At 37.7% G+C, this 23944-nt stretch overlaps 1 protein-coding gene and 1 long non-coding RNA gene across 2 annotated transcripts in view; both read right to left on the bottom strand.

Moving 5' to 3' along the window:
- Positions 1-843: 843 nt before the first annotated feature.
- On the bottom strand, positions 844-16052 carry LOC141560031 (uncharacterized). Its single transcript, XR_012487618.1, has 3 exons — positions 15766-16052; positions 8916-9112; positions 844-2013 (listed from the first exon to the last, which is right to left on the bottom strand). It is a non-coding gene; the product is annotated as an uncharacterized LOC141560031 (long non-coding RNA).
- Positions 16053-20921: 4869 nt separating this feature from the next.
- Positions 20922-23944, bottom strand: part of LOC141560030 (sulfotransferase 2A1-like) — a 34721-nt gene continuing 31698 nt past the window's right edge. The window contains exons 6-7 of the mRNA XM_074297663.1: positions 22260-22440; positions 20922-21662 (exon numbers count right to left, since the gene is read on the bottom strand). Coding sequence (XP_074153764.1) covers positions 21544-21662; positions 22260-22440 — 300 coding nt within the window. The 3' untranslated portion in view covers positions 20922-21543. The remainder of the gene's footprint in view (positions 21663-22259; positions 22441-23944) is intronic.

Genomic DNA, 23944 nt, shown 5'->3' with positions numbered 1-23944 from the left:
ATTGTGGTATATGAATGTTATGGAATATTACTGTTCTGTAAGAAATGATCAGCAGAATGAATACAGAGAGGTTTGGAGAGACTTACATGAACTGATGCTGAGTGAAATGAGCAGAACCAGGGGATCATTATACACTTCAACAACAATACTGTATGAGGATATATTCTGATGGAAGTGGATACCTTTGACAAAGAGAAGATCTAATTCATTTCCAATTGATCAAGGATGGACAGAATCAGCTACACCCAGAGAAGGAACACTGGGAAATGAGTGGAAATTGTTTGCATTTTTTTTTCTTCCCAGGTTATCCAACAAAGCCCAGAAGGAAAACAAAATTTGGGGGAAATTTATATAATTAGTTTATCAGATATAGGTCTCATATCTAAAATATGTAATGCTGTCAAATCTATTAGAATATGAGACATTCCTTAATATATAAGTTGTCAAAGGATAAATGAATAATAGGATAAATGACCAAATGGACTTACTGATGTAAGAGGGACATATTCTAGAGGAGGAGAAGTGATGTAGTTAATCTCTACAGATTCTACATTCAGTATTCAGATGATGAATTTCATGAATCATTTTTCTGCTATGTGACAATTCTTGAATTCAGTTTGAATGTATGTATATGTGTGCATGAGAGAGAGAGAGAGAGAGAATAAAAGACACACACACACACACACACACACACACACACACACACACACACACACAGAGTAATCTTGCATAGAACTGATCTGCTCTCATCATCCATGCTCACATTCCTGCAGCTCTTACAAAGACAGAACACTCATTCTCCCCAGTTTTCTCTGACACTGAGATTTCCCAGTCATTTGCACATTTTCTCAATCATTGATTTATCTTTATTTTACTTTTTTTTTTCCAAACTAGAATGTACTCATTAGAAAACTTAAGATTGGCTTTAACCAAAGAATACTCTGTCTTCCTCAAAAAAGTTGTTATAAGGAATACCTCAAAGTTATAAAGCATAGCTTTCAAATTGAAAGAGCAGCTTCCCTTCTCTGCCTGCTCATAACAGCAAAATAATCAAAATAGTTAGGATGTGTGTGTATGTACAGATACACATAAATAAGTTTTGAAAATGTTTTAGAGCTATATTTTCATTTTGTTCTTACAACAACCTGGTTCTATTTACTCCTACTTTACATATAAGGAAATTGAGGCAGACAGAATTTAAGTGAGTTGTGGTGATAAAATCCTTCTAAGGGAAGAAATAAATTCTAATTCTGCCTGCAAAACCAGCCCCCTAGCCACTGGTAGTACAAAGTACAAAGTTCTCACTCTAAAAAGCATCAATGGCATTTCTCTATATGATGCCATTTAAGTAGAATATCTACTTCCACCTTTCCCTCAGCTGTTGTCCCTTCAATCTAATCCCTAGGTGAGTTGTTTGATCAAGGTGTTCTTCTCATTCTTTCAAGTGCTTTTGGGAAAATCCACCACCTTTCCTGGTCCCTTATCTCTTATCCTTCCCTTTTGTTTTACTGAAGGAATCATCCAAAGGGGAGTAAATAGAGGCTCCAATTGTCAAGTAGCCACCTCACATATAAGTCCTGAAAGTGAATTAAAGTTCCCGTACATAATAAACTAGTACAGTAGGGATTTTCTACCTTGGAACTTATCCAAAGATCCTTCAAATAATTATGTGTTCTGAAGTGAATATTGTGTTTAATTAGATGATGCAGATAAGCATCCTTTACAGCATTAGTTACCCAAATTTTAACCCAATATTTTTCATCGTACATCCTAAATACATTATAATAGGGGACCCAGTTAGAACCAGTTTCAAATTCCTCCCAAATCAATGGGGCTCAAAGTCCATTAGGGACAGGGGCAATGGTCTCATCTTGTGAAACTGCTTTCTGCTGAGAATGGGCACAGAGTTGAATCCTATTCCAGGAAGGGGTGTGGTATGGTGTGCTGGAAGCATCCAATGGGCTGATCCGGGTCCCAAAAGTAGGTTAGGGTTAGCTGTAACATGACCAAAATCTAGGACAGAAAACAAATTTAACAAACAGAGGTTAGAACAGTCTGACATAGAAAGACTGGTTCACAAGGATTGCTACCAAATATGAAAAGGCCAATGTGTAAAGGTCAGTATAGATTGGCCAGCAGCTTCCCATGTTTGTCTCACAGGACAGACAAATGGTAAAGATGTGTCATCTGTAGTTTCAATAAACAAAACAGGAGTTACAGCTCACAGACAATTGTGTCCATTTTCCTCCCATTATTTTAGAAACCTTTAAGGACTTGAATACCTATAGACACAAAGATCTAGTAATTGATAGATAACTAGGCTAAATACTCATTTGCATAATTATTTAGGCCCTAATGATTACATATAATCAGATAGAAATCAGCTATAAGGAATAAGCAGGGACATGGCTATAATAAAATATAAGCAGTCAAAACTGATTCCACAGCACATACATGACACAGAATAAAATAGTCTTTACTCAGTTTTCCTTCACATAATTGTCCCAATAACTTTCAGATGGTGGAGCTTTAAAACTCCCAAATAATATTAGCTACAGACCAAGAAATTTTACTTCCAATAACAAATCTCATTAACCAAAGCTTCAGATGAATCCTAAACAGGTATTTACCATGAGTATTTTAACATTGATAACAGTAAAAGATTTATGCCAGAAAGTTCACAGCTCATCTTTCATATCTAAGTAGATGGTTTTTTAAAGTTCAACATCACATAAATAATTTTGCTTTAGAATGCCCAATACATATTGTCCATAACAGAATCATGTTCAAAGAGACATAGACAAAAACTATTGTTCTCAGGGTCCCTTTAAATAATGGATGCAGGGCAATTGATTGGTGATGTTGTAATGTTCTCTCTAAAATTTTTAAATTATTTCCAGATCAAAAGGAGTGTATCTTCTCCATTGTTGACCTGAAGAGTCAAGGTCTTCAATCACAGGGTATGCATTTATTAAACCAGATACATCCTGTCCTTTTTTTTGCCTTAACCAGTGCCTTTTGTAATCTTGATAAAGGTTGCTTCATAAGTGGTGCTGATTGTGTTAATGCCTCTCCTCCGCCTCCTTCTCCCTCCACCCATGAAGGGCTGACTGAGGGAAGTAGGTCAGGGGATGGAGAATGCCCTAATGGCTTCTGCTCTGAAGCACCATACTCAGAATTGTACTTAACTCCCTTCTAGTCTAATTCTTCATCGTTTTCACCTAGATTATCTGGATCCTGCCCCTCCTGCTCTTTTTTCTTTTTCCTTATTCTATAACTTATATAATTTCTTAAAGCCAGTTGTATTAAATTATATGTATAAAGTGTTTCTTTGGAAATCACATTCATTATCACTGTAGTATTGACATAGTTGCTGTCCTACTAATTTCCGCTCTTCTGGATTAAATTCTTTTTCCTTAGAGAACCAAGAAGATGTGTAATGTACCGTTTCTAAAAGTTCAATGAGCTGCTCCCACGTTACAATTAAACCTTGGCTTTTCATATGTCTGACAATGCTCTCCACACATTTTCCTTTAATTGGAAAAGAAGGCTGTTTACTAAACATCTTTCCCATTTTAGCTGAAGTTCTACTTTAGCCCTTTAACAAAGTTTCCTTGTCTATTTTTGTATTCACCCTGATTTCTGGGTGGAGGAGACTTTTCCACTGAAATCAGCATCAGAGACTTTTCCACTGAAATCAGGATCAGAGGTTTTTCTACTGAAATAAGGATCCTGTCAGCCCCACGTTGGGTGCCAAAATGTAATGTTCTCTGTTTGGTTTCCTTGGGGTCTCAGGAGCAGCCTTCCTTTCAGATCAGTAATCATCACAAGTGCAGCCAGGTGTCAAAGTCCAAATCCTTTATTATCTCTTTCAAAATCTTGTCTCCTTCACTTAGGGCTTAGCTAGTTTTCTAGGCCTTCCAGAGCCTTGGTTTCAGTGGAGAAGCAAAGGAGGAGAGCCTACCACCAAGGTGGTGTGAGATGGGATGAATCTGTCTGAGTCAGGGCTTGTTCAGCCTTCAGCCTCCAGCCTTCTGTCTGCTTGTCTCTCTGAATGTCTCTGAATCTCCCTGGCTGAGGCTTCTAGCTTATATGCTGTACACTGAATACAAACCAATCATGATATCACTAGGAAACCATTATTTGTTGTAGGATTAAATTAATGCTAAACTACATTTAACCATTGTCTCCTCAATTCCACTTAGTACCTTGTTTTAAGTTCTGGCCCATAATATCCCCTTGTAGGATTAAATCAATCATATTGAACCATGATAAATTAGGTAACTATTGTCTCTATGAATTCCACTGACTTAGTATCTTGTAAGAATCCTTTGTTTCAAGTTCAGAGTTCTGGCCCACAACAGGATATAGCATTAGCCCTGAAGTCAAAAGGACCTGAGTTCAAATCTAGTCTCAGACACTTAATACTTTTTAGCTGTGTGACCCTGGGTAGGTCACTTAACCCAATTACCTCAGCCAAAAAAAAAAAAGTTCAATAATGGGTGCAACTTTATGATTATTCCATACCATCAATGAAAACTCATGTAGAATATAGAAAATCTCAGTAAAGGAACCTGATTAGAATTAACATTAATAACTTGTAAAAGTAGGCTGTTCCTTTAAACAATAAAATACTCTCTGCAGCAGAGAGCCAGCTGAGTTTGTCTTCACTTCCAAAAACAAACAAACAAACAAACACAACAAACAGCCACAATGGGGGGGAAGGGGGAAGAAGGTGAGTTAAATTTTCACTTTTGAAGCCAAAAAATCTCTTCCATTTTCTCCCTTCCCAACCCTACTTCTTTCTATAATCAACTTTAAGAGTGCCAAGTCCTTCTCAGGATTTAGCCAGTCAGTGTGTTTTCTTTCTCCAAACAAACAACAAGTTTCTTCCTTTAAAAGACTTGCCTCAATTTTTTTTTCCCCTCAATCTAGTCCTTTTCATTTTTCAACATGCTTTTCCCCTCTTTCTCAGTTTCCAATACTATCTCTCTGAAACACAACCCATCTCTCTCTCCTCCTTATTCCAAAATGCTTCTTCCCTCTCTCTCCTCCCAATCCCTTCCCAATATTATCTTCCCTTCTCCAATATTCTGCCTTTCTCTCCCTTTCTAACAAGTTCCATCTCTTTCTTTTCTCTCTGAGTAAAACATACTGTTTCCTTCTTTCTTTAATAACCTATCAAATCAATATTCTTTAATTTTTTTAGGTTTCAATATTATGATAATCCCTACTTAATTATCAATTTTACAATTTTCAACCTAACCCTAACCGTAATCCTATTTGATAGCCAAGTAAACATAACATAACCCATTGCAAAATGGATAGGAATCTAATGTAATTTACAGTAGAGGGCTGGAATTCTGAAAAGGTGTATTTGAATCTAAGACAGCAGAGCATTTAAGGCTAATTACCTACTCAAAGTATGATAATGGTTCTATAAACATATGATGATGTGACAGCACTCCTCAGGATTGACACTTGCTGAATGTTGTGCCCCTAGCATAGTGGGGTCTAAGAAAGGAGTAATTGCTTGCATTAACAAGAGATGGACAAGCATAACCATTCTCATACACTGCCTCATCCACCAACAAGTGCTGTGTAACAAATCACTGAAGTGGGACTCTGTTATGAAAATTGTGGTATCTTGTGTTAACTTCATTAGAGCTAATGCAATAAATCACAGACAATTTCAGGAATTTCTGTCCGAGCTAAATGTTGAGTATGAAGATGTTCTATATCCACAGAAGTCCATTGGCTGAGCCGAGGGAGAGTTTTGAAATGTTTCTGTGACTTACTTCCATAGATTACAATTTTTCTGCTTTCAAAAGCCAAAGAAGTATCAGAGCTCAATGATGCATTATGGAAATGGCACCTTGCCTTTCTGACAGATGTAACAGAGCTAATCAACAATTTCATATGCAACTTCAAGGAAAGGGGAAGCTCATCTGTGGTATGCAATCACATGTCAAAGCATTTGAAGTAAAATTAGGCTTCCTCATCAAACAAGTGAAGAAGGAAAACTTGTGCCATCTCCCCACAACTCAAAATCTGTTAGAAAAACCGCTGATTGCATTCCCAAACAAAACATCTGTGGATTCATTGGAAAAATTGCAAAAGGAGTTCCAATTTAGATTTAAAGAGCTTCATCTCCATGAACAGGACATACAGCTTTTCCGTAACCCATTTTCTTTTTTTTCTTTTTTTTTTTTTAACTTTTTTTTTTTTTTTTTTTGAGGCTGGGGTTAAGAGACTTGCCCAGGGTCACACAGCTAGGAAGTGTTAAGTGTCTGAGACCAGATTTGAACTCTGGTCCTCCTGAATTCAAGGCTGGTGCTTTATCCACTTCGCCACCTAGCTACCCCCGTAACCCATTTTCTATTGACATTGAAAATGTGGATACAATTTACCAAAGGGAACTGGCTGAACTGCAGAATTGTGACTCTCTGAAAGACGCATTCAAGACAAGCAGCCTTCATAATTTCTATACATCTCTCCCCTCTGAGACATATCTTCATCTCAGGAACCATGCACTCAAAATGGCAACCATTTTTGGCAGCACTTATATCTGTGAACAGACTTTTTGTGGAATGAAACATTTGAAATCTCCAAGCAGATCAAGACTAACGGACACACACTTGCATCACTTGTTATGACTAATAGTGACAAATTTTTCAGAGCTATTGTTCAAGAAATCAAAAATAAAAATTGAAGGACCAAAGTAAATTGTCTCAGCATTTTGAGAAGCAGAGTAAGAAGCAGCAGGAGGCCAGCTCTTACCCTAAATCTACCTGTCCCGAGGGCAGTCATTTCACAATCTCTAAATATTCCCCAAATTAGCAAAGCCAGAAGCAACAAATATGAGAATTGAAAGAGGTAAATTCTAAACAAGACTAATCTCTGTCTCTCTCTTTTTCTCAGTCTGTCTGTCCCTCTTTTTTTTCCTGAGGCAATTGGAGTTAAGTGACTTGCCCAGGGTCACACAGCTAGGAAGTATTAAGAGAGAAAAGAGGGGGAGAGAGAGAGAGACAGAGAGAGAGAGAGAGAGAGAGAGAGAGAGAGAGAGAGAGAGAGAGAGAGAGAGAGAGAGAGAGAGAGAGAAGAGAGAGAGACAGAGAAGGCAAAAGCAGCTAGGTGGTGCAGTGGATAGAGCACCAGCCTTGAATTCAGGAGGATGTAAGTTCAAATTTGCCCTCAGATTTGTGAAAGAGTCTTTACTATTGCTCAATGGACTTGATGAGGTTTAGATTTAGGGAACTCAAATGAAATTAGTGTTTCTGGTGGCTAGGGAGTTAAATGAGGTCTAGTGGCAGGTTTGGGGTTTAGCGAATCAAATGGAGAGGTTTGGCTCCCCTGCAGGATTCAGCACAAGGGTAGGGAGTTTTGGGAAGTCCATTGTAAAGGAATTTATAGACCCCAAAACCCAGATTAATAAGAGAGGTTTATTATGGGGATTGGAAGTAAGGGTTAAAGTCTAGTTAGGGAAATAGGTGAGAGTAAAGAGAGGATAGCACTAGAAAGAGTATTCCAGTGGACAGAGGCTCCTTGGGATGCGAAGCATGGTACAGCTAGCATGTTTGGAACCTCTGCAAAGAGGATTTCAGTTTGGCTCTTTTTATAATGAGAGATTTAGCTAAAGGGGGCACATGGGTAGAGTCCCAAGTTGGCTCCTTGTTGGGTTTCAGCTAGGACTAGAATTTGAATTGAATTCAATGAGTTTCAGGACTGAGCCCACCCCACCCACATAACAAAGATGAAACTGTCCTTAGGGCAGGGTCCCTCACTGAGGCAGAATTGAAGGAGATTTTCTCCTTTAAGGATTTTCAGAGGTTTGGGGTCCCCTCTTCAGATTCACCCTTCAGCTCTGCCACATTCAGAAGTGAACTTGGTGGGGACCATTCCAGGTAAAGTGGAGCCAACTCTCCACAGGGATAAGGGTTGTAGAGGGAAATATATGTACCAGTCAAGGGGAATTTGGTTGTACTTCTGCTCAGGAACTATTCCATTGCAAAAACTAATGGCTGATGATTGTTTATCAATAATAACCTGTAACCATAATTATAGTTGTTAGAAAACGTTTCTGGAAGGTCTGGAGAGACTTACATGAACTGATGCTGAGTGAAATGAGCAGGACCAGGAGATTATTGTATACTTCAACAACAATACTATATGAGGATCAATTCTGATGGACGTTCTTCACAATCTTCAACAATGAGATGAACCAAATCAGTTCCAACAGAGCAGTAATGAACTGAACCAGCTACACCCAGCGAGAGAACTCTGGGAGATGACTATGAACTGCTACATAGTATTCCCAATATCCCTATTTTTGTCTGTCTGCATTTCTGATTTCCTTCACAGGCTAATGGTACACTATTTCAAAGTCTGATTCTTTTTGTGCAGCAAAATAACTGTTTGGACATGTATCCATATATTGTATTTAACTTATGTTTTAGCATATTTAACATATTGGTCAACCTGCCATCTTGGGGAGAGGGTGGGGAGAAGGAGGGGAAAAGTTGGAACAAAAGGTTATATACCTTATAAATAAAAAGCTATAATTAAAAAAAAAGAAAAGAAACTGTTTCTGGATAAGTAGACCCAATTACCCTTTGTATGTCTCTTCCACTGTATCCTTGAAGTTAAAACAAATAGATCTTACCTCTCTTCTTCATGACACGCATAAAAGCATATGTGCCATGGAAACAGACTTAAGTGGCCATAAGACCACCAAAAAGACCACCATCTTGGTCTCATACCTTCCCTGGCTTCCTGCAGGACTGAGCTCAATTATCACCTTCTGCTGGAAGCTTTCCATGAACTCTAACTCCCTGCTCTTTCCTCTCTGAGATCCCCCTGCATCCATTCTCTAGGTCACTTATATGAACTCAGTTATTCACATTTCTGCTCTTTACCTTAGATTATCCCTTGTGGTAAGAGACTGAGATTTTCCTTCCCTCTGATCCCCAGCATTCAGCACAGTGCCTGGCATCCTGTAAGTGCTCCAAAGATGCTGGTGGAATCGCCATAGGCTGTTTGGTGTAGCCATCCACCTCCCCAGGCACATTTGAATTTCATCTCAACTTAGTAAGTAGCACTCTCTCAGGTAGAGCTGAGAAATTAAATGAGAAATGAATGAGATGAGGTGAGATCTTTCTTTTTTTTATTTTATTTTATTTTATTATATATATATATATATATATATATATTTATAATATCATCCCTTGTATTCATTTTTCCAAATTATCCCCCCCTCCCTCTATTCCCTCCCCCCGATAACAGGCAATCCCATACATTTTACATGTGTTACAATATAACCTAGATACAATACATGTGTGTGAATATCATTTTCTTGTTGCACAATAAGCATTAGATTCCGAAGGTACATGTAACCTGGGCAGACAGATATTAGTGCTAACAATTTACATTCACTTCCCAGTGTTTCTTCTCTGGGTGTAGCTACCTCTGTCCATCATTGATCAACTGGAAGTGAGTTGGCTCTTCTTTATATTGAAGATTTCCACATCCATCAGAATACATCCTCATACAGTATTGTTGTTGAAGTGTATAGTGATCTTCTGGTTCTGCTCATTTCACTCAGCATCAGTTGATGTAAGTCTCTCCAGGCCTCTCTGTATTCCTCCTGCTGGTCATTTCTTACAGAGCAATAATATTCCATAACCTTCATATACCATAATTTACCCAACCATTCTCCAACTGATGGACATCCATTCATCTTCCAGTTTCTAGCTACAACAAAAAGAGCTGCCACAAACATTTTGGCACATATATGTCTCTTTCCACTCTTTAGTATTTCTTTGGGATATAAGCCCAGTAGTAGCACTGCTGGATCAAAGGGTATGCACAGTTTGATAGCTTTTTGGGCATAATTCCAGATTGCTCTCCAGAATGGCTGGATTCTTTGGCAACTCCACCAACAATGCATTAGTGTCCCAGTTTCCCCACATCCCCTCCAACATTCATCATTATTTGTTCCTGTCATCTTAGCCAATCTGACAGGTGTGTAGTGGTATCTCAGAGTTGTCTTAATTTGCATTTCTCTGATCAGTAGTGATTTGCAACACTCTTTCATGTGAGTGGATATAGTTTCAATTTCTTCCTCTGAGAATTGTCTGTTCATATCCTTTGACCATTTATCAATTGGAGAATGGTTCGGTTTCTTATAAATTAGGGTCAGTTCTCTATATATTGTGGAAATGAGACCTTTGTCAGAACCTTTGTTTTTAAAAATATTTTCCCAATTTGTTACTTCCCTTCTAATCTTGTTTGCATTAGTATTATTTGTACAGAAACTTTTAAGTTTGATGTAATCAAAATCTTCTATTTTGTGATCAATAATGATCTCTAGTTCTCCTCTAGTCATAAATTCCTTCCTCCTCCACAAGTCTGAGAGGTAGACTATCCTCTGTTCCTCTAATCTATTGAGTATCTCCCTCTTTATGCCTAAATCATGGACCCATTTTGATCTTATCTTGGTATATGGTGTTAAGTGTGGATCCATATCTAATTTCTGCCATATTAATTTCCAGTTTTCCCAACAGTTTTTTCCAAATAATGAATTTTTATCCCTAATGTTGGTATCTTTGGGTTTGTCAAAGATTAGATTGCTATAGATGTACCCTTTTTTGTCCTTTGTATCTAATCTGTTCCACTGATCTACCGGTCTATTTCTTAGCCAATACCAAATGGTTTTGGTGACTGCTGCTATATAATATAGCTTTAGATCAGGTACACTTAGACCACCTTCCTCTGAGTTTTTTTTTTTCATTAGTTCCCTTGCAATTCTCGACCTTTTATTCTTCCATATGAATTTTGTTGTTATTTTTTCTAGGTCATTGAAATAGTTTCTTGGGAGTCTGATTGGTATAGCACTAAATAAATAGATTAGTTTGGGGAGTATTGTCATCTTTATTATATTCGCTCGGCCTATCCAAGAGCACTGAATGTCTTTCCAATTATTTAAATCTGATTTTATTTTTGTGGCAAGTGTTTTGTAATTTTTCTCATATAATTCCTGACTTTTCTTTGGTAGATGGATTCCCAAATACTTTATACTCTCAACATTTGTTTGGAATGGAATTTCTCTTTGTATCTCTTGCTGTTGCATTTTGTTAGTGATATAGAAAAATGCTGAGGATTTATGTGGATTTATTTTGTATCCTGCCACTTTGCTGAAATTTTGAATTATTTCTAGTAACTTTTTAGCAGAGTCTTTGGGGTTCTCTAAGTATGCCATCATGTCATCTGCAAAAAATGATAGTTTGATTTCCTCATTTCCTACTCTAATTCCTTGAATCTCTTTCTCGGCTCTTATTGCCGAGGCTAGAGTTTCTAGTACTATATTGAATAGTAATGGTGATAGTGGGCAACCTTGTTTCACTCCTGATCTTACTGGGAAAGGTTGCAGTTTATTTTTATTGCATATTATGCTTACTGACAGTCTTAAATATATGCTCCTGATTATTCTAAGGAATAGTCCATTTATTCCTATACTCTCAAGAGTTTTTAGTAGGAATGGATGTTGGATTTTGTCAAATGCTTTTTCTGCATCTATTGAGATGATCATATGGTTCTTATTAATTTGATTATTAATATGGTCAATTATATTAATAATTTTCCTAATATTAAACCAGCCCTGCATTCCTGGAATAAATCCTACTTGATCATAGTGTATTATCCTGGAGATGATTTTCTGAAGTCTTTTTGCTAATATCTTATTTAAGATTTTAGCATCAATATTCATTAAGGCGATTGGTCTATAATTTTCTTTCTCAGTTTTCGATCTACCTGGTTTAGGTATCAGTATCATGTCTGTGTCATAAAAGGAGTTTGGGAGGACTCCTTCATCCCCTATTTTTTCAAATAATTTATATAATATTGGGGCTAATTGTTCTTTAAATATTTGGTAGAATTCACATGTAAATCCATCTGGCCCTGGGGATTTTTTCCTGGGGAGTTGATTAATAGCTTGTTCTATTTCTTTTTCTGAAATGGGACTATTTAAGCAATTTATCTCCTCCTCTGTTAATCTAGGGAGCCTATATTTTTGGAGGAAGTCATCCATTTCACTTAAGTTATCAAATTTATTGGCATAAAGTTGGGCAAAGTAACGCCTTATTATTTCTCTAATTTCCTCTTCATTGGTGGAAAGATCCCCCTTTTCATTTGTAAGACTAACAATTTGATTTTCCTCTTTCTTTTTTCTGATCAGATTTACCAAAGGTTTATCTATTTTATTGGCTTTTTCATAAAACCAACTCTTGGTTTTATTTATTAATTCAATAGTTTTTTTACTTTCAATATTATTGATTTCTCCTTTTAATTTTTGTATTTCAAGTTTAATTTTTGGTTGGGGGTTTATACTTTGGTCTTTTTCTAGCCTTTTAAGTTGTAAGCCCAATTTGTTAATCTTCTCTTTTTTCTATTTTCTTCAAATAAGCCTCTAAAGTTATAAAATTTCCCCTTATTACTGCTTTAGCTGCATCCCAAAGATTTTGGTATGATGTCTCATCATTGTCATTATCTTGGGTGAAATTATTAATTGTTTCTATAATTTGCTCTTTCACCCAGTCATTCTTTAAGATGAGATTATTCAGTTTCCAATTACTTTTTGGTCTATTTACCCCTAACTTTTTACTGAATGTAGCTTTTATTGCATTGTGATCTGAGAAGAAGGCATTTATTATTTCTGCCTTCCTACATTTAATTTTGAGATCTTTATGTCCTAGTATATGGTCAATTTTTGTATAGGATCCATGAACTGCTGAGAAGAAAGTATATTCCTTTCTATTGCCATTCAGTTTTCTCCAAAGGTCTATCATACCTAGTTTTTCTAATGTTCTATTTACTTTTTTAATTTCTTTCTTGTTTGTTTTGTGGTTTGATTTGTCTAAATCTGAGAGTGCAAGGTTGAGATCTCCCACTATTATAGTTTTACTGTCTATTTCTTCTTGCAATTCTCTTAACTTTTCCTTTAGAAAGTTAGATGCTATACCGTTTGGTGCATATATGTTTAGTATTGATATGGCTTCATTATTTATGCTACCTTTCAGCAGGATATAGTTTCCTTCCTTATCTTTTTTAACTAGATCTACTTCTGCTTTTGCTTGATCTGAGATAAGGATAGCTACCCCTGCTTTTTTGGCTTTACCTGAAGCATAATCGGCTCTGTTCCAACCTTTTACCTTTACTCTGTATGTATCTCCCTGCTTTAAGTGTGTTTCCTGCAGACAACATATTGTAGGGTTCTGATTTTTGATCCAGTCTGCTATCCGTCTCCATTTGATGGGATCGTTCATCCTATTCACATTTACAGTTAAAATTACTAATTCTGTATTTCCTGCCATCATATTATCCCCAGATTATGCTTTTTCCCTTGATCCCCCTGATCCCCCTCCCCGATATTTAATTTACAGACCCCCCTTGTGACGTGCAACCCTCCCCCTTTTTTTTTTAGTATCCCTCCCCCCTCCCTCCAAGTCCCTTCACTCATTCTCCTTTTCCTTTTCCTTTTTCCTCTCCCCCCTTTTAATGAGGTGAGAGAAAATTCTCTGAAAAACAAATATGTTAATTATTTACTCTTTGAGCCTCTCCTGATGAGAGTAAGATTCACACAATGATTCTCCCCCTCACTAAATTCCCTCAGATATGGTGTATTTTCTATGCCTTTTCCTGGGATGTAGTTTCCCTCTTTTTATCATTCCTTCCCCTTTTTCTGAAACGACCTCCTTCTCTTTACTACCCCCCCTTTTTTTCTTTTATATCAGTAAAATCAAATTATCCTTGAGTACTTTTTATATACCCACAACAGAGTTACGGTTCTCAAGGGTTCTGTGTACCTTTTTCTGTTTCTCTTCAGTCTTGTGGATGTAGATCAAATTTTTTGTTTAAGTCTGGTTTTTTTCTTAGAAACATATAGAATTCCTCTATTTCATTGAATGACCATCTTCTTCCATGGAAAAAGATGCTAAACTTAGCTAGGTAGTTCATTCTTGGTTGCAGTCCTTGATCTTTTGCCTTACGGAATATCAGGTTCCAGGCCCTTCTATCTTTTAATGTGGAGGCAGCCAGATCTTGGGTGACCCTTATTGTGGCACCTTGTTTTTTTCTAGCTGCTTGCAGGACTTTCTCCTTTGTGTGGTAATTCTGCAGCTTAGCCACAATATTCTGTGGTGTTCTTTTTTTAGGGTCTATTTCAGAAGGAGTTCGATGAATTCTTTCCACATCTACTTTCCCTTCTGTTTCTATTATCTCTGGACAGTTCTCTTTGATAATTTCCTGTAAAATAGAATCTAGGCTCTTTTTTTGGTCATAGTTTTCTGGAAGTCCAATGATCCGCAGATTATCTCTCCTAGATCTATTTTCCAGGTCTATAGATTTTCCCAGTATGTATTTGACGTTGTTCTCCAGCTTCTCATTTTTTTTGTTTTGTTTGACTGATTCTTGGGTTCTCTGTGAATCATTCATTTCTATTTGTTCCATCCTGACTTTTAAGGAGTTATTTTCTTCTTTCACAGTTTTTAGTTCTTTTTGTAAATGCCCAATTTCGTTTTTAAATGAATTATTTTGCTCTATTGAATTTTTTTCCATTTCCCTAATTTTTTTTTGAGAATTATTTTCTTTTTCCAATTCAGAAATTCTATTTTCTTGAGACTTTTTTATCTTCTCCAATTCAGAAATCCTACTTTCCTGTGATTTTTTTAACCTTTTGTAATTCACAAATTTTGTTTCCTTGCATCTCCTGTAAATTCTTTATTTTTTCCAACTCCAATTTCAGGACGTTGTTATTCTCTATCATAGCTTCCCTTTCCTTTCCCCATTTTTCTTCAAGCTTTCTTAACTTTTTAATAGTCTCATCTAGGAGAGAGTTATGTGATGGAGGGCAGGAATCATTCCCCTTTAGGTTGTTATCTGCTGTCTCTCTGCTGTTAACTTCCTCGGGGTTGGATATCCGCTCTTTCTCTGTGTAGAAGGAATCTATGGTTTTTCTGGCTTTTTTGTTCGTATTTAAAAAATCTTTTGGGGTCTGTCCCTGGGGTAGGAAATTATTTATTTACTTCTTTACCAGCTTCCTCCCAGACCGGATGGATGCAGCGGCTCTTGTGCCTGAGCTAAGATAGACCTCTGGGAGAGAGTTCCCCACCCCCTCCCTGGAAGTGCCTCAGAGGTGACTAGCACTGCTGTGCCCCGAGGGCGCTGTGTTTTAGTGGCTTCCCTGAGGTTGAGATTGAACAGTAAATACGGCACAAAGCCTAGCCTATGAGTCCCGGTGGGGCGTGGATGTCTGCAGCAGGTGATGTGAGAAGCCCCTGTGCTCAAACTGGAAGTGTCTGCCAGAAACCGTGGTCCCTAGTTCAAAGGTTCCGCTTCTCTGGTACTTCCGGATCTGAGTTCCACTCCATCCAGCTAAGCTAGGCAATATGTGTTGCCTTGGGCCGTATCCACCCACTTGTCAATCTCTTAACTATTCTCAGGTGGTAGCTGAGGCCACACCCCCTGGTGCTGAGATCTGCTGAGTCACCCCCAGGGTCCTGGAAAATCTAATCTATCTGAGTTTTTTTTAAGTATTTTAGCTTTCTCTTCTGAACTGCTATATTATAAGCAGAGAAGAGCTAACGGCCTGTGCCAGATTCCTTTATCTCAGTGGCTTCTCTGATCCCAAAGCCCTTCCTAGCTCGATCGGCGCAGTATGCTAGCACCCAGCCGTCTGTGCTGGCCTCTCTTCTTCCTCCCCTGGGAACTGACCTTTTCTGTTGAAACTCCAGATTCTCTTCAGCTGGTAAATCATGCTTCCAGTCCTTGTGGTATCTATCAGTCCAGGGCTATTTGTGAGGCTGATTTATCTAATTGGTTGTGAGGGATTGAGGACGTTCACAGAGTCGTGTGTTTCTTCTCTGCCATCTTGGCTCCGCCGAGGTGAGATCTTTCAAGACAGTTTTGAAAATCGAGTAAGGCTTCATCTACTTCAGTGTTTGAGTAGGCCTGAAGGACTTTGAACATCTACTCAAGGGCATAATTGCAGTCCCCTCTCATGATATCTCCTCCCTTTTTCAGCCAAATATGGGCAACTAAGTACTTATTGGTCAAGTGCAATTTCGTGGGTAGATCTCAAATTTAGAATGTAAGGCTCTCAGCCAATGAGGATGAGGGTCAGTGGTGGGAGTGGGTATTTTGCATTAGGGATTAAAGGTGCTGTCCTGCCCACAGGAGGCGCTCCCTCTCTTCTTGTCTGCTGGAAGGGTGGGACGCCCTTCTCATGAGAATGTAAAATAAACTTTGATTTGTTTTCTACAGCTCTCTCCAGCTTTTTTTTTTATTAAATGGTGACCCCTCACCTTTTCCATACCACACAGAAAGAATCTCCATCCTTTACACGCTGCCTCATAATTCTTCTGCTTGGCTCTTCTGACTCTATCACTGCTCACTTTTACCTCTGGTAAGGAAGAACAAAGGTTATGTGGAGAACATTCAGGATAAGAGCATGAAATAAAGAAGGAAAAGGAAAGAAAATGGAAGCATGAAGGGAATTTGCATAGGTTTGAAGAAATGCTGAAAACTGTATTGGAGATGGGGAAATTTGAAAGGAATTGAAAGGTTTTCTGGAAATTTAGTAGTAGGAAGGGACTCAGGAGAGACAGAAGAGCTCTAATTCCAGTATATAAAGGGCCTACATATATATGAGGGGTTAGTGTTTTTTTAATTTTTTAAAGATAAATCCCCTCCTCCTTCCTCCTCCACAAATCTGAGAGGTAAACTATCCTATGTTCTTCTAATTAATTTTTAATTTCATTCTTTATGACTCATTTTGATCTTATCTTGGTATATGGTGTTAAGTGTGGGTCCATGCCTAATTTCTGCCATACTAATTTCCAGTTTTCCCAACAGTTTTTGTCAAACAATGAATTCTTATCCCAAAAGTTGGGATCTTTGCGTTTGTCAAATACTAGATTGCTATAGTTATTGACTATTTTGTCCTACACACTGGCCTTCTTAAAGATACTCTGACTATTACATAATTGGCCATGAATTTTTGAAGAAAAAGTTTCTAAAGTTCTTCTTAAAGGACCAACCATCTTTACAGATGCATACAAATATAACATCTGTGCTGTATACTCTCCTGACTTAGCTATAAAACAGAAGTTTTTTCTGTGCACTCAGCAGAAGGAGTTGTATGCAATCATGATAGCTCTTACTTATTATCTAGTCGATTTAAATATAGTATCTGATTCAGCCCATTCAGTAGGTGTGGTGCAAAGAATTGCCACAGCCCAGATAAAATTTGTAGCCTCTACCATATTTCAGGTTTTTAAGAAACTTCAAGAGCAAGTGAGAAAGCATCTAGGTAAGTATTACCTCTTCCACATTCGCTCTCATACTGGTATTCTAGGAATTATTTTTCTTGGAAACAAAAAGCAGCTTGTCTTCTCACCATGTTAGCCAACATTCCCCTATTTCGGCTCGCCCAAGAATCTCATTCTAAATATCATCAGGCTGCTCAAGCTTCATGTCTCCAGTTTGGGATAACAAAAGAGGGAGCTAGAGGCATAGTAAAAGCCTGTCCAGCTTGCCTTCCTTTCCATGCTCCTATGCTCCCTCCAGGTAAGAACCCTCGGGGTTTGAGACCCGCTGAAATTTGGTAAATGGATGTGACCCATTATAAATCTTTTGGTCGTCTGTCTTTTATCCACGTTGTGCTAGACACCTTTTCAGGATTCAAAAGAGACAGCCCCAGTGGTCACTGAATTCCTTATACAAGCATTTGCAATCATGGGTGTGCCACAAGCAATAAAAACAGATAATGGATCTGCATAGACTTTTTTTTTTTTTTTTTTTTTGCTGATTTGATTGAGGTTAAGTGACTGGCCCAGGAACACACAGCTAAGCAGTGTTAAAGGTCTGAGACCAAAATTGAACTCAGGTCTTCATGACTTCAGGGATGGTGCTCTATCCACTGCGCCACCTAGCTGCCCCTCTGCATATACTTCTAAACATTTTCCATACTTTCTTCCTCAGTATCAGATTTTACACACCACTGGCATACCCTTCAATTCTTAAGGACAAGCAATAGTGAAAAGGAGAAACAGAGATATCAAGACCCTCTACCAGAAACCAAAGAGAGGGAGAGCCACAGATAACCCTAGAGAACTTTTAAACTTAATGCTTTATACTATTAATTTTTTAAATTTTTGATGAAGATGGGCTGGCTTTGGCAGACAGGTTTCACAAATTGCTGGAAGGCCAATGTCTAGCTGGACACTGGAGCAGCTCCACTATCTTTAGATAATTGCCAGGTGATGTGAGGAGATCTGGAGAGCAGTGAATGGGAGGGACCAGGCAGAAGAACTGCTTGGGACAGAAGGTTTGCTTGTGTATCTACAAATGGAGCAGAAATCCAATGGGTTCCAATGAGCTGTATCCACCTTGTCCATTGGAGAGAGATGGAAAAAGTGAAGCCCCTCTGCTTATTGAGGCTTGAGGCAGGCATGAAACCCACTCTGCACGTTAAAAAAAAATGTACAAACACTTTTGCAAAGATGATTTCATTTGGCACTGATGGAGAGAATGTGGGCCCAACACAAAACTCAGTAGACCTGAAAAATGAACTGCTCTTGTGAAAGAAATCAGCAAGTGTCCCATTTGAATAGCCCAGAGTTAACCAAGGTGGACAAATGAAAGTCACCTTACTAGAGCTGGATATTTTTCTGGATTGGCCATGGTGATGGGGAGAGGTATGAAGCAGGAGGAGATTTTGAAATCTAGTCAACTAATTGGCTAATCTAGTCACGTTTCTCTGCCTACTGAAGGAGTGAATAACAGGTACATGAAAATGTGATTTCCATTGTGGAAAAGCACCAAAACACCCTTATCAGTGTATATTATCTCACCATGACAAACCCTGATAAGGTCAAAGAAAAACTTTATATAAAAACCTGAAGATGCTCATCATCAATGTGTTTATAATACATTATAATATCAGACATATTCCTTAAGAGGGCTACAGTCAGAAACAGCAACGATCACTTATTACTGAAGACTTGCACATCTCATCCTCTCATCACCAACATTATCCTCATACAATTATTTAGGGCACTTTAGCCCATTTCTCATTCCAGGAGGCACATAGTGTGATCCTTTAACAAAAAGCCTGCTCAGAGAACTGGGGGCTGTCAAGGCGCACTTCTGATTCAATCCAGGGAGAAGACAGCTCTACAGCCTGAGTCTCTGGTGAGTTGTGATTATGGCTCCCGGTGTATCTGCCCCTGCTGATTTATCATTTGCTTGTCTCCATGGGACTCTGATTTAGGTAAAAATGATAAAACAGTAAGGATGGTATCTTTTAATTCCTGCATCAATTGGATTTATATGAGGCAGAGTTGGACAAAGTCATCAGCCTCACTCTGTCCTTCAACGTCATCAATTTGGCAACACCGAAGTCAAGATGCTTGGCATGGGTTGGTTTGGAGTAAGGACTTTGGCACTTTTTGATATCTAACCATGCTCTGATTCAGCTGATAGCTCCATTCTGGGGCTGGGGATTCTGATACTTTCATCAAAACCTGCCCTTCTCAGACTCACCACACTGTTCTTTCTCCCCAGGTATTTCCTAGGCCACCAATGGGACTAGGATCTTATTCCCCCCATTTTTTTCACTTGTGACTGGAAAAGTTATCAAATTAGCTTCAACTTTCCTGGAAAGTATGCATCAGCCAATCTCCGTGTGGGACATAGCCCCCTTCTGCAGGCCAACCAGCTAGTGTTTCCTTTAAAGGTCTTAAGATTGCTCTTGTCCCTGGCTGGCTCTAGAGATTGACATCCCTTCCTGATATCAATACCAGGTGTCCAGAAGGAGCTCCCAGTATTCATGGCTGCTTGGTTGCAAACCCTGATGGACAACTGGTGCAACAAAGCTACACCAGGCAGAATCAGCTCAGGGTGTCCTTGTTGAAGAACCAACTTTGTAAAGTTTTATTTATAGTTAAGCAAAGCTGCTTATGTGACCTGTGAAATGCTACACCCCAGAATCTAACCTATTGAAATACCAGCCTGTATCGGCCTGCTTCAGACACTCTCCAATTCCACTCCCAAACCTTGTGGCTTCCCTGGCCAACACTCCCTCCTGACTATGCTTCCCCTATTAACATGTAAACTCTTTCAGCACAGGGCCTGGCTTGATTTTATATTTGTAACTCTAGCACTTAGCAAAGTGCCTGACATAGACTGAGGACTTAAATTCTCATTCATTAATTTTTCATTATTTTTATTCAAAATTGATGCTTATATTAGGCTACTTCATTATCCTGATCCCTATTCTTTAAATTTTTATTTATGGACATGGGATAGCATGGCTTTCACTCCTTTCTTCGATTTTATTTCCTCTGAATTCCTCAGTATCTCACCCTCTATTGTTTTCCCTAAATTTGGGCTTCAGTTAGGTCCTAATTGATGCAAATAATGAATTCCATAAAGGAGTCCTATGCCTTCTAAGTTTCATTATTCAGATTCAATATTCATTATTATTATTATGAAAAATATATCCACTGGCTAGAGCCCAATGGAAAAAATGCAATGTGAATGTGAATCATGTGCACATTTATGAGATTCATTATACACAGTAACCAGGACCTGGCTGTAATTCTCTATAGACTCAACTTTGGTCAATATAGGTGGACAGCATTCTTTCTTTTTCTTTTTTGTTTTTTTAACCTTTCCTTTAAAGCTTTTCAGGTTATATTTGCAAAATTCCAAAAAAAAAAAAAAAAGTCTCCTTACCAAATTCTTTTTTATGCAATTTATCCTTTGTTTTGTGTGGTTATTTTAAGCTAGAAATGTTCCAGAAATCAAAGGATCAATTGTAATGCAAAAATATCTCGTTTTGCAAACTATTCATCATGACCAGCTTGGAGTCATTAAATTTATTTCATCAAGGCAAGCACTATTTGACATTACATAATCTCTTAGCATTATGAATTTGTTGAGAAATGATTACAGTCACCATCATCTCAACAGGTAGAACATTCAGCTTACAACATTCAGCATTTATTTATGTTTAAATCACAGGCTTAAAAGGATCTTTCCACAATAATATCTTTTTGTTTTGTTTTGTTTTGTTTTTTTGTTTTTGTTTTTTACTTAATAATTTTTTATTATATATTTATTTTTTATAATATTATCCCTTGTATTCATTTTTCCAAATTATCCCCCCCTCCCTCTATTCCCTCCCCCCGATGACAGGCAATCCCATACATTTTACATGTGTTACAATATAGTCTAGGTACAATACATTCCACAATAATATCTAATGCATGTGAGTCAAAAGTATAATTAGCATGCTGAGTAAGGGACCCACACTGGAAGCTTTCCTTTGGGAAGCAGCATGGATGCCTGTGTTTCAATTCTAATTTTCTTTCTGCTAGGTATAGTAATAAGAGAATAAAAAGTAGAAGAGAGACGCAAAGGAGGAGCCAGAATTATCATTTGTTGATCATATAGGGATGAATCAGAGAACACCAGATGATCTCCATCTCAGCATTGATCCCATGGGAAGAGATCTTGGTCCATCCCCTTCATCTTCTCTTGGTACAGCTTGTTGAATGTCTCCATTTGAGTCACTGTGAAGTGGTTTTTCCAGTCTCCACAGATTCCTGTCACATATGGAATGAGGGCAACAGGTGCTGGGGTCATGTCCTTAGTGATCATTTTTCCCCATCCCCTTCTCCCTTTCCTCCTTGGCTTAGGAAGAAGACATGGGTAAACTGCAGTGACTGATATTGATGGGATAGCACCCTCCCCTGCAACCAGTGAGTTTTTCTCTTCATCATTCATCATTTAAGCAGTATTGACAGGGAGCCTTGCCTCTTCCTCTTACTGCTCCTCTGCTGAATTTTTCTCAGATGCAGGAAAACCTGGGAGAGGTTTTCTTGGAAAGTCATACATTCTATCTCTGAGTGTATCATATACATATATATATATATATATATATATATATATATATATACTACAGTATTATAAATACATATATAATATATTTTGCTAAAACAAATATACTATATATAGTATAAGTATACTACAGTCTATTATATTAATGGGACAAATTCTTAGGCTGTCTCTTTTCTGTCCTACTGTTTTGAGATTCATACCTTCTCTGATTCTATTTCTGAGTGCCTAAATGTTAGCTGGGATGGGAAGTGTGGTGAACCACCTACTGAACTCTCTTATGATCCTAGAACATTGCTTCTCACCTTTTCTCATCATCGTAATTTTAACAGATTCCATATTTCCAGGAAATATAGGTTCTTTGTTTTCCAGGATATAGTTTTTCATGACTTGGAAGGAAGCATTCTTCACGACTGAATTAATTTCTTCCTCACTCAGCTCCTTGCCCAAGAATTGACAAATTTTTTCCACACTGCCCTTAAGGTTCTAGGAAAAATTACAACAACCTATAATGGTAAGATGAAAAAGTCTTAGAGAAAGAAAAGGAGGGAAAGGGAGTGGACAAATGTGTAAGAGAAGCAGAAACAGAGATTTTAGATGAAGAGAGAAAGAAAAATCTGAAGGGAAAGATTTGAGAGAAATAGTGAAAGAACTAAGTAAAGGGACAAAAGACATTAGATTGGGTGCTAGGGAGTAGTAAGAATGGGAAAGAGGATGAAAAAACAATCAAGTAGTGAAGGAGAGAAGGTAGACAATTTGAAGGTAAAATAGAGAAGAGGAAAAGGAAGTAAAATAAGAAAGTATGGTGAGTGAAGAGCTGGTATGGAAGGCAGAGATAAAAAAAAGAGAAGAATTGACACAAATGAAAGAAAGTAGAAAATAATTGGAAAAGATGAGGAGAAAAAGGAAAAGAAAAAAGAGGAGCTGGAGTAAAAAAGAAGAGGAAAAAAACAGGAGAAATAGAGGCAAAAACAAAGGAAGAAACAACAAATATGGGAGATGGAGAGAAAGAAAGAAATTAAATGAAAATAGAAAGAAGATAATTCAGTTCCAATTGGTCAGAAATGGACACAATCAGCTGCACCCAGAGAAGGAACACTGGGAATGAGTGTAAACTGTTTGCATTTTTATTTTTCTTCCCAGATTATTTTTACCTTCTGAATCCAATTCTTCCTGTGCAACAAGAAATTTGGTTCTGCACACATTTGTTGTATCTAGGATATACTATAACATATGTAACATGTATGGGACTGCCTACCATCTAGGGGAGGGGATGGAGAGGAGGGGAAAATTCAGAACAGAAGTGAGTGTGAAGGGATAATATAAAAAATTGTCCATGCATATGTACTTCCAAAAAAAGGTATAAATATAATTATATAATTATAAAATTAATAAAAAAGAAAATAGAAAGAAGAGTTGAAGAAAAAAACTAAAGAAAGAGAACAGAAGGAAGAGATGGAGGGAAAGAAAAAGGAAAAGAAAATAGAGAAAGAAATGTAGGGAAAGGAAGAAAAGAAAAAAATTGGAAGAACAGATCAAGGGAAAGAAAATGGAAAAAAGGAAAAAATATTGGAGTAAAAGAAAAAAGAAAACAGAAAGTAGAGTAATGGAAAAAAATGAAAAAGGGAAAAGAGGAGGTGGAAGAAAAGATAGAAAGGAAGAAAAAAAAGGAAAAAGAGACAAAGAGAAAGAAAGAAAACAGGAAGAAAATATGAAGGGAAAGAGGAAGAAAGAGCAAGCTGGAAGAAGAGTTTAAACGAGAAGTTAAGGGATACTGAGTAGATGGGGAAAAGCAAAATATATCTTATTAGTAGATGGAGTGGTTGAGGAGAGGAAAGAAAGAGGGAAAAGGGATTAAAGAAAAGGGGGGGAAAACCCCATCAGGGTAAGTTCATAGAGGAATATGCAAGAGATCTCTGAGGAAATTTTTTAAAAACTAAGAAATGAAGAGGAAAGAAGAGGTTTAGACAAAGAGACAGACGATAGAAAA

This window comes from Sminthopsis crassicaudata, chromosome 3 (assembly GCF_048593235.1).
Source record: "Sminthopsis crassicaudata isolate SCR6 chromosome 3, ASM4859323v1, whole genome shotgun sequence".
NCBI classification, from domain to species: domain Eukaryota; kingdom Metazoa; phylum Chordata; class Mammalia; order Dasyuromorphia; family Dasyuridae; genus Sminthopsis; species Sminthopsis crassicaudata.
The sequence above is the reverse complement of the archived record's forward strand: the minus strand, read 5'-3'. Positions and strand labels throughout refer to the sequence as shown.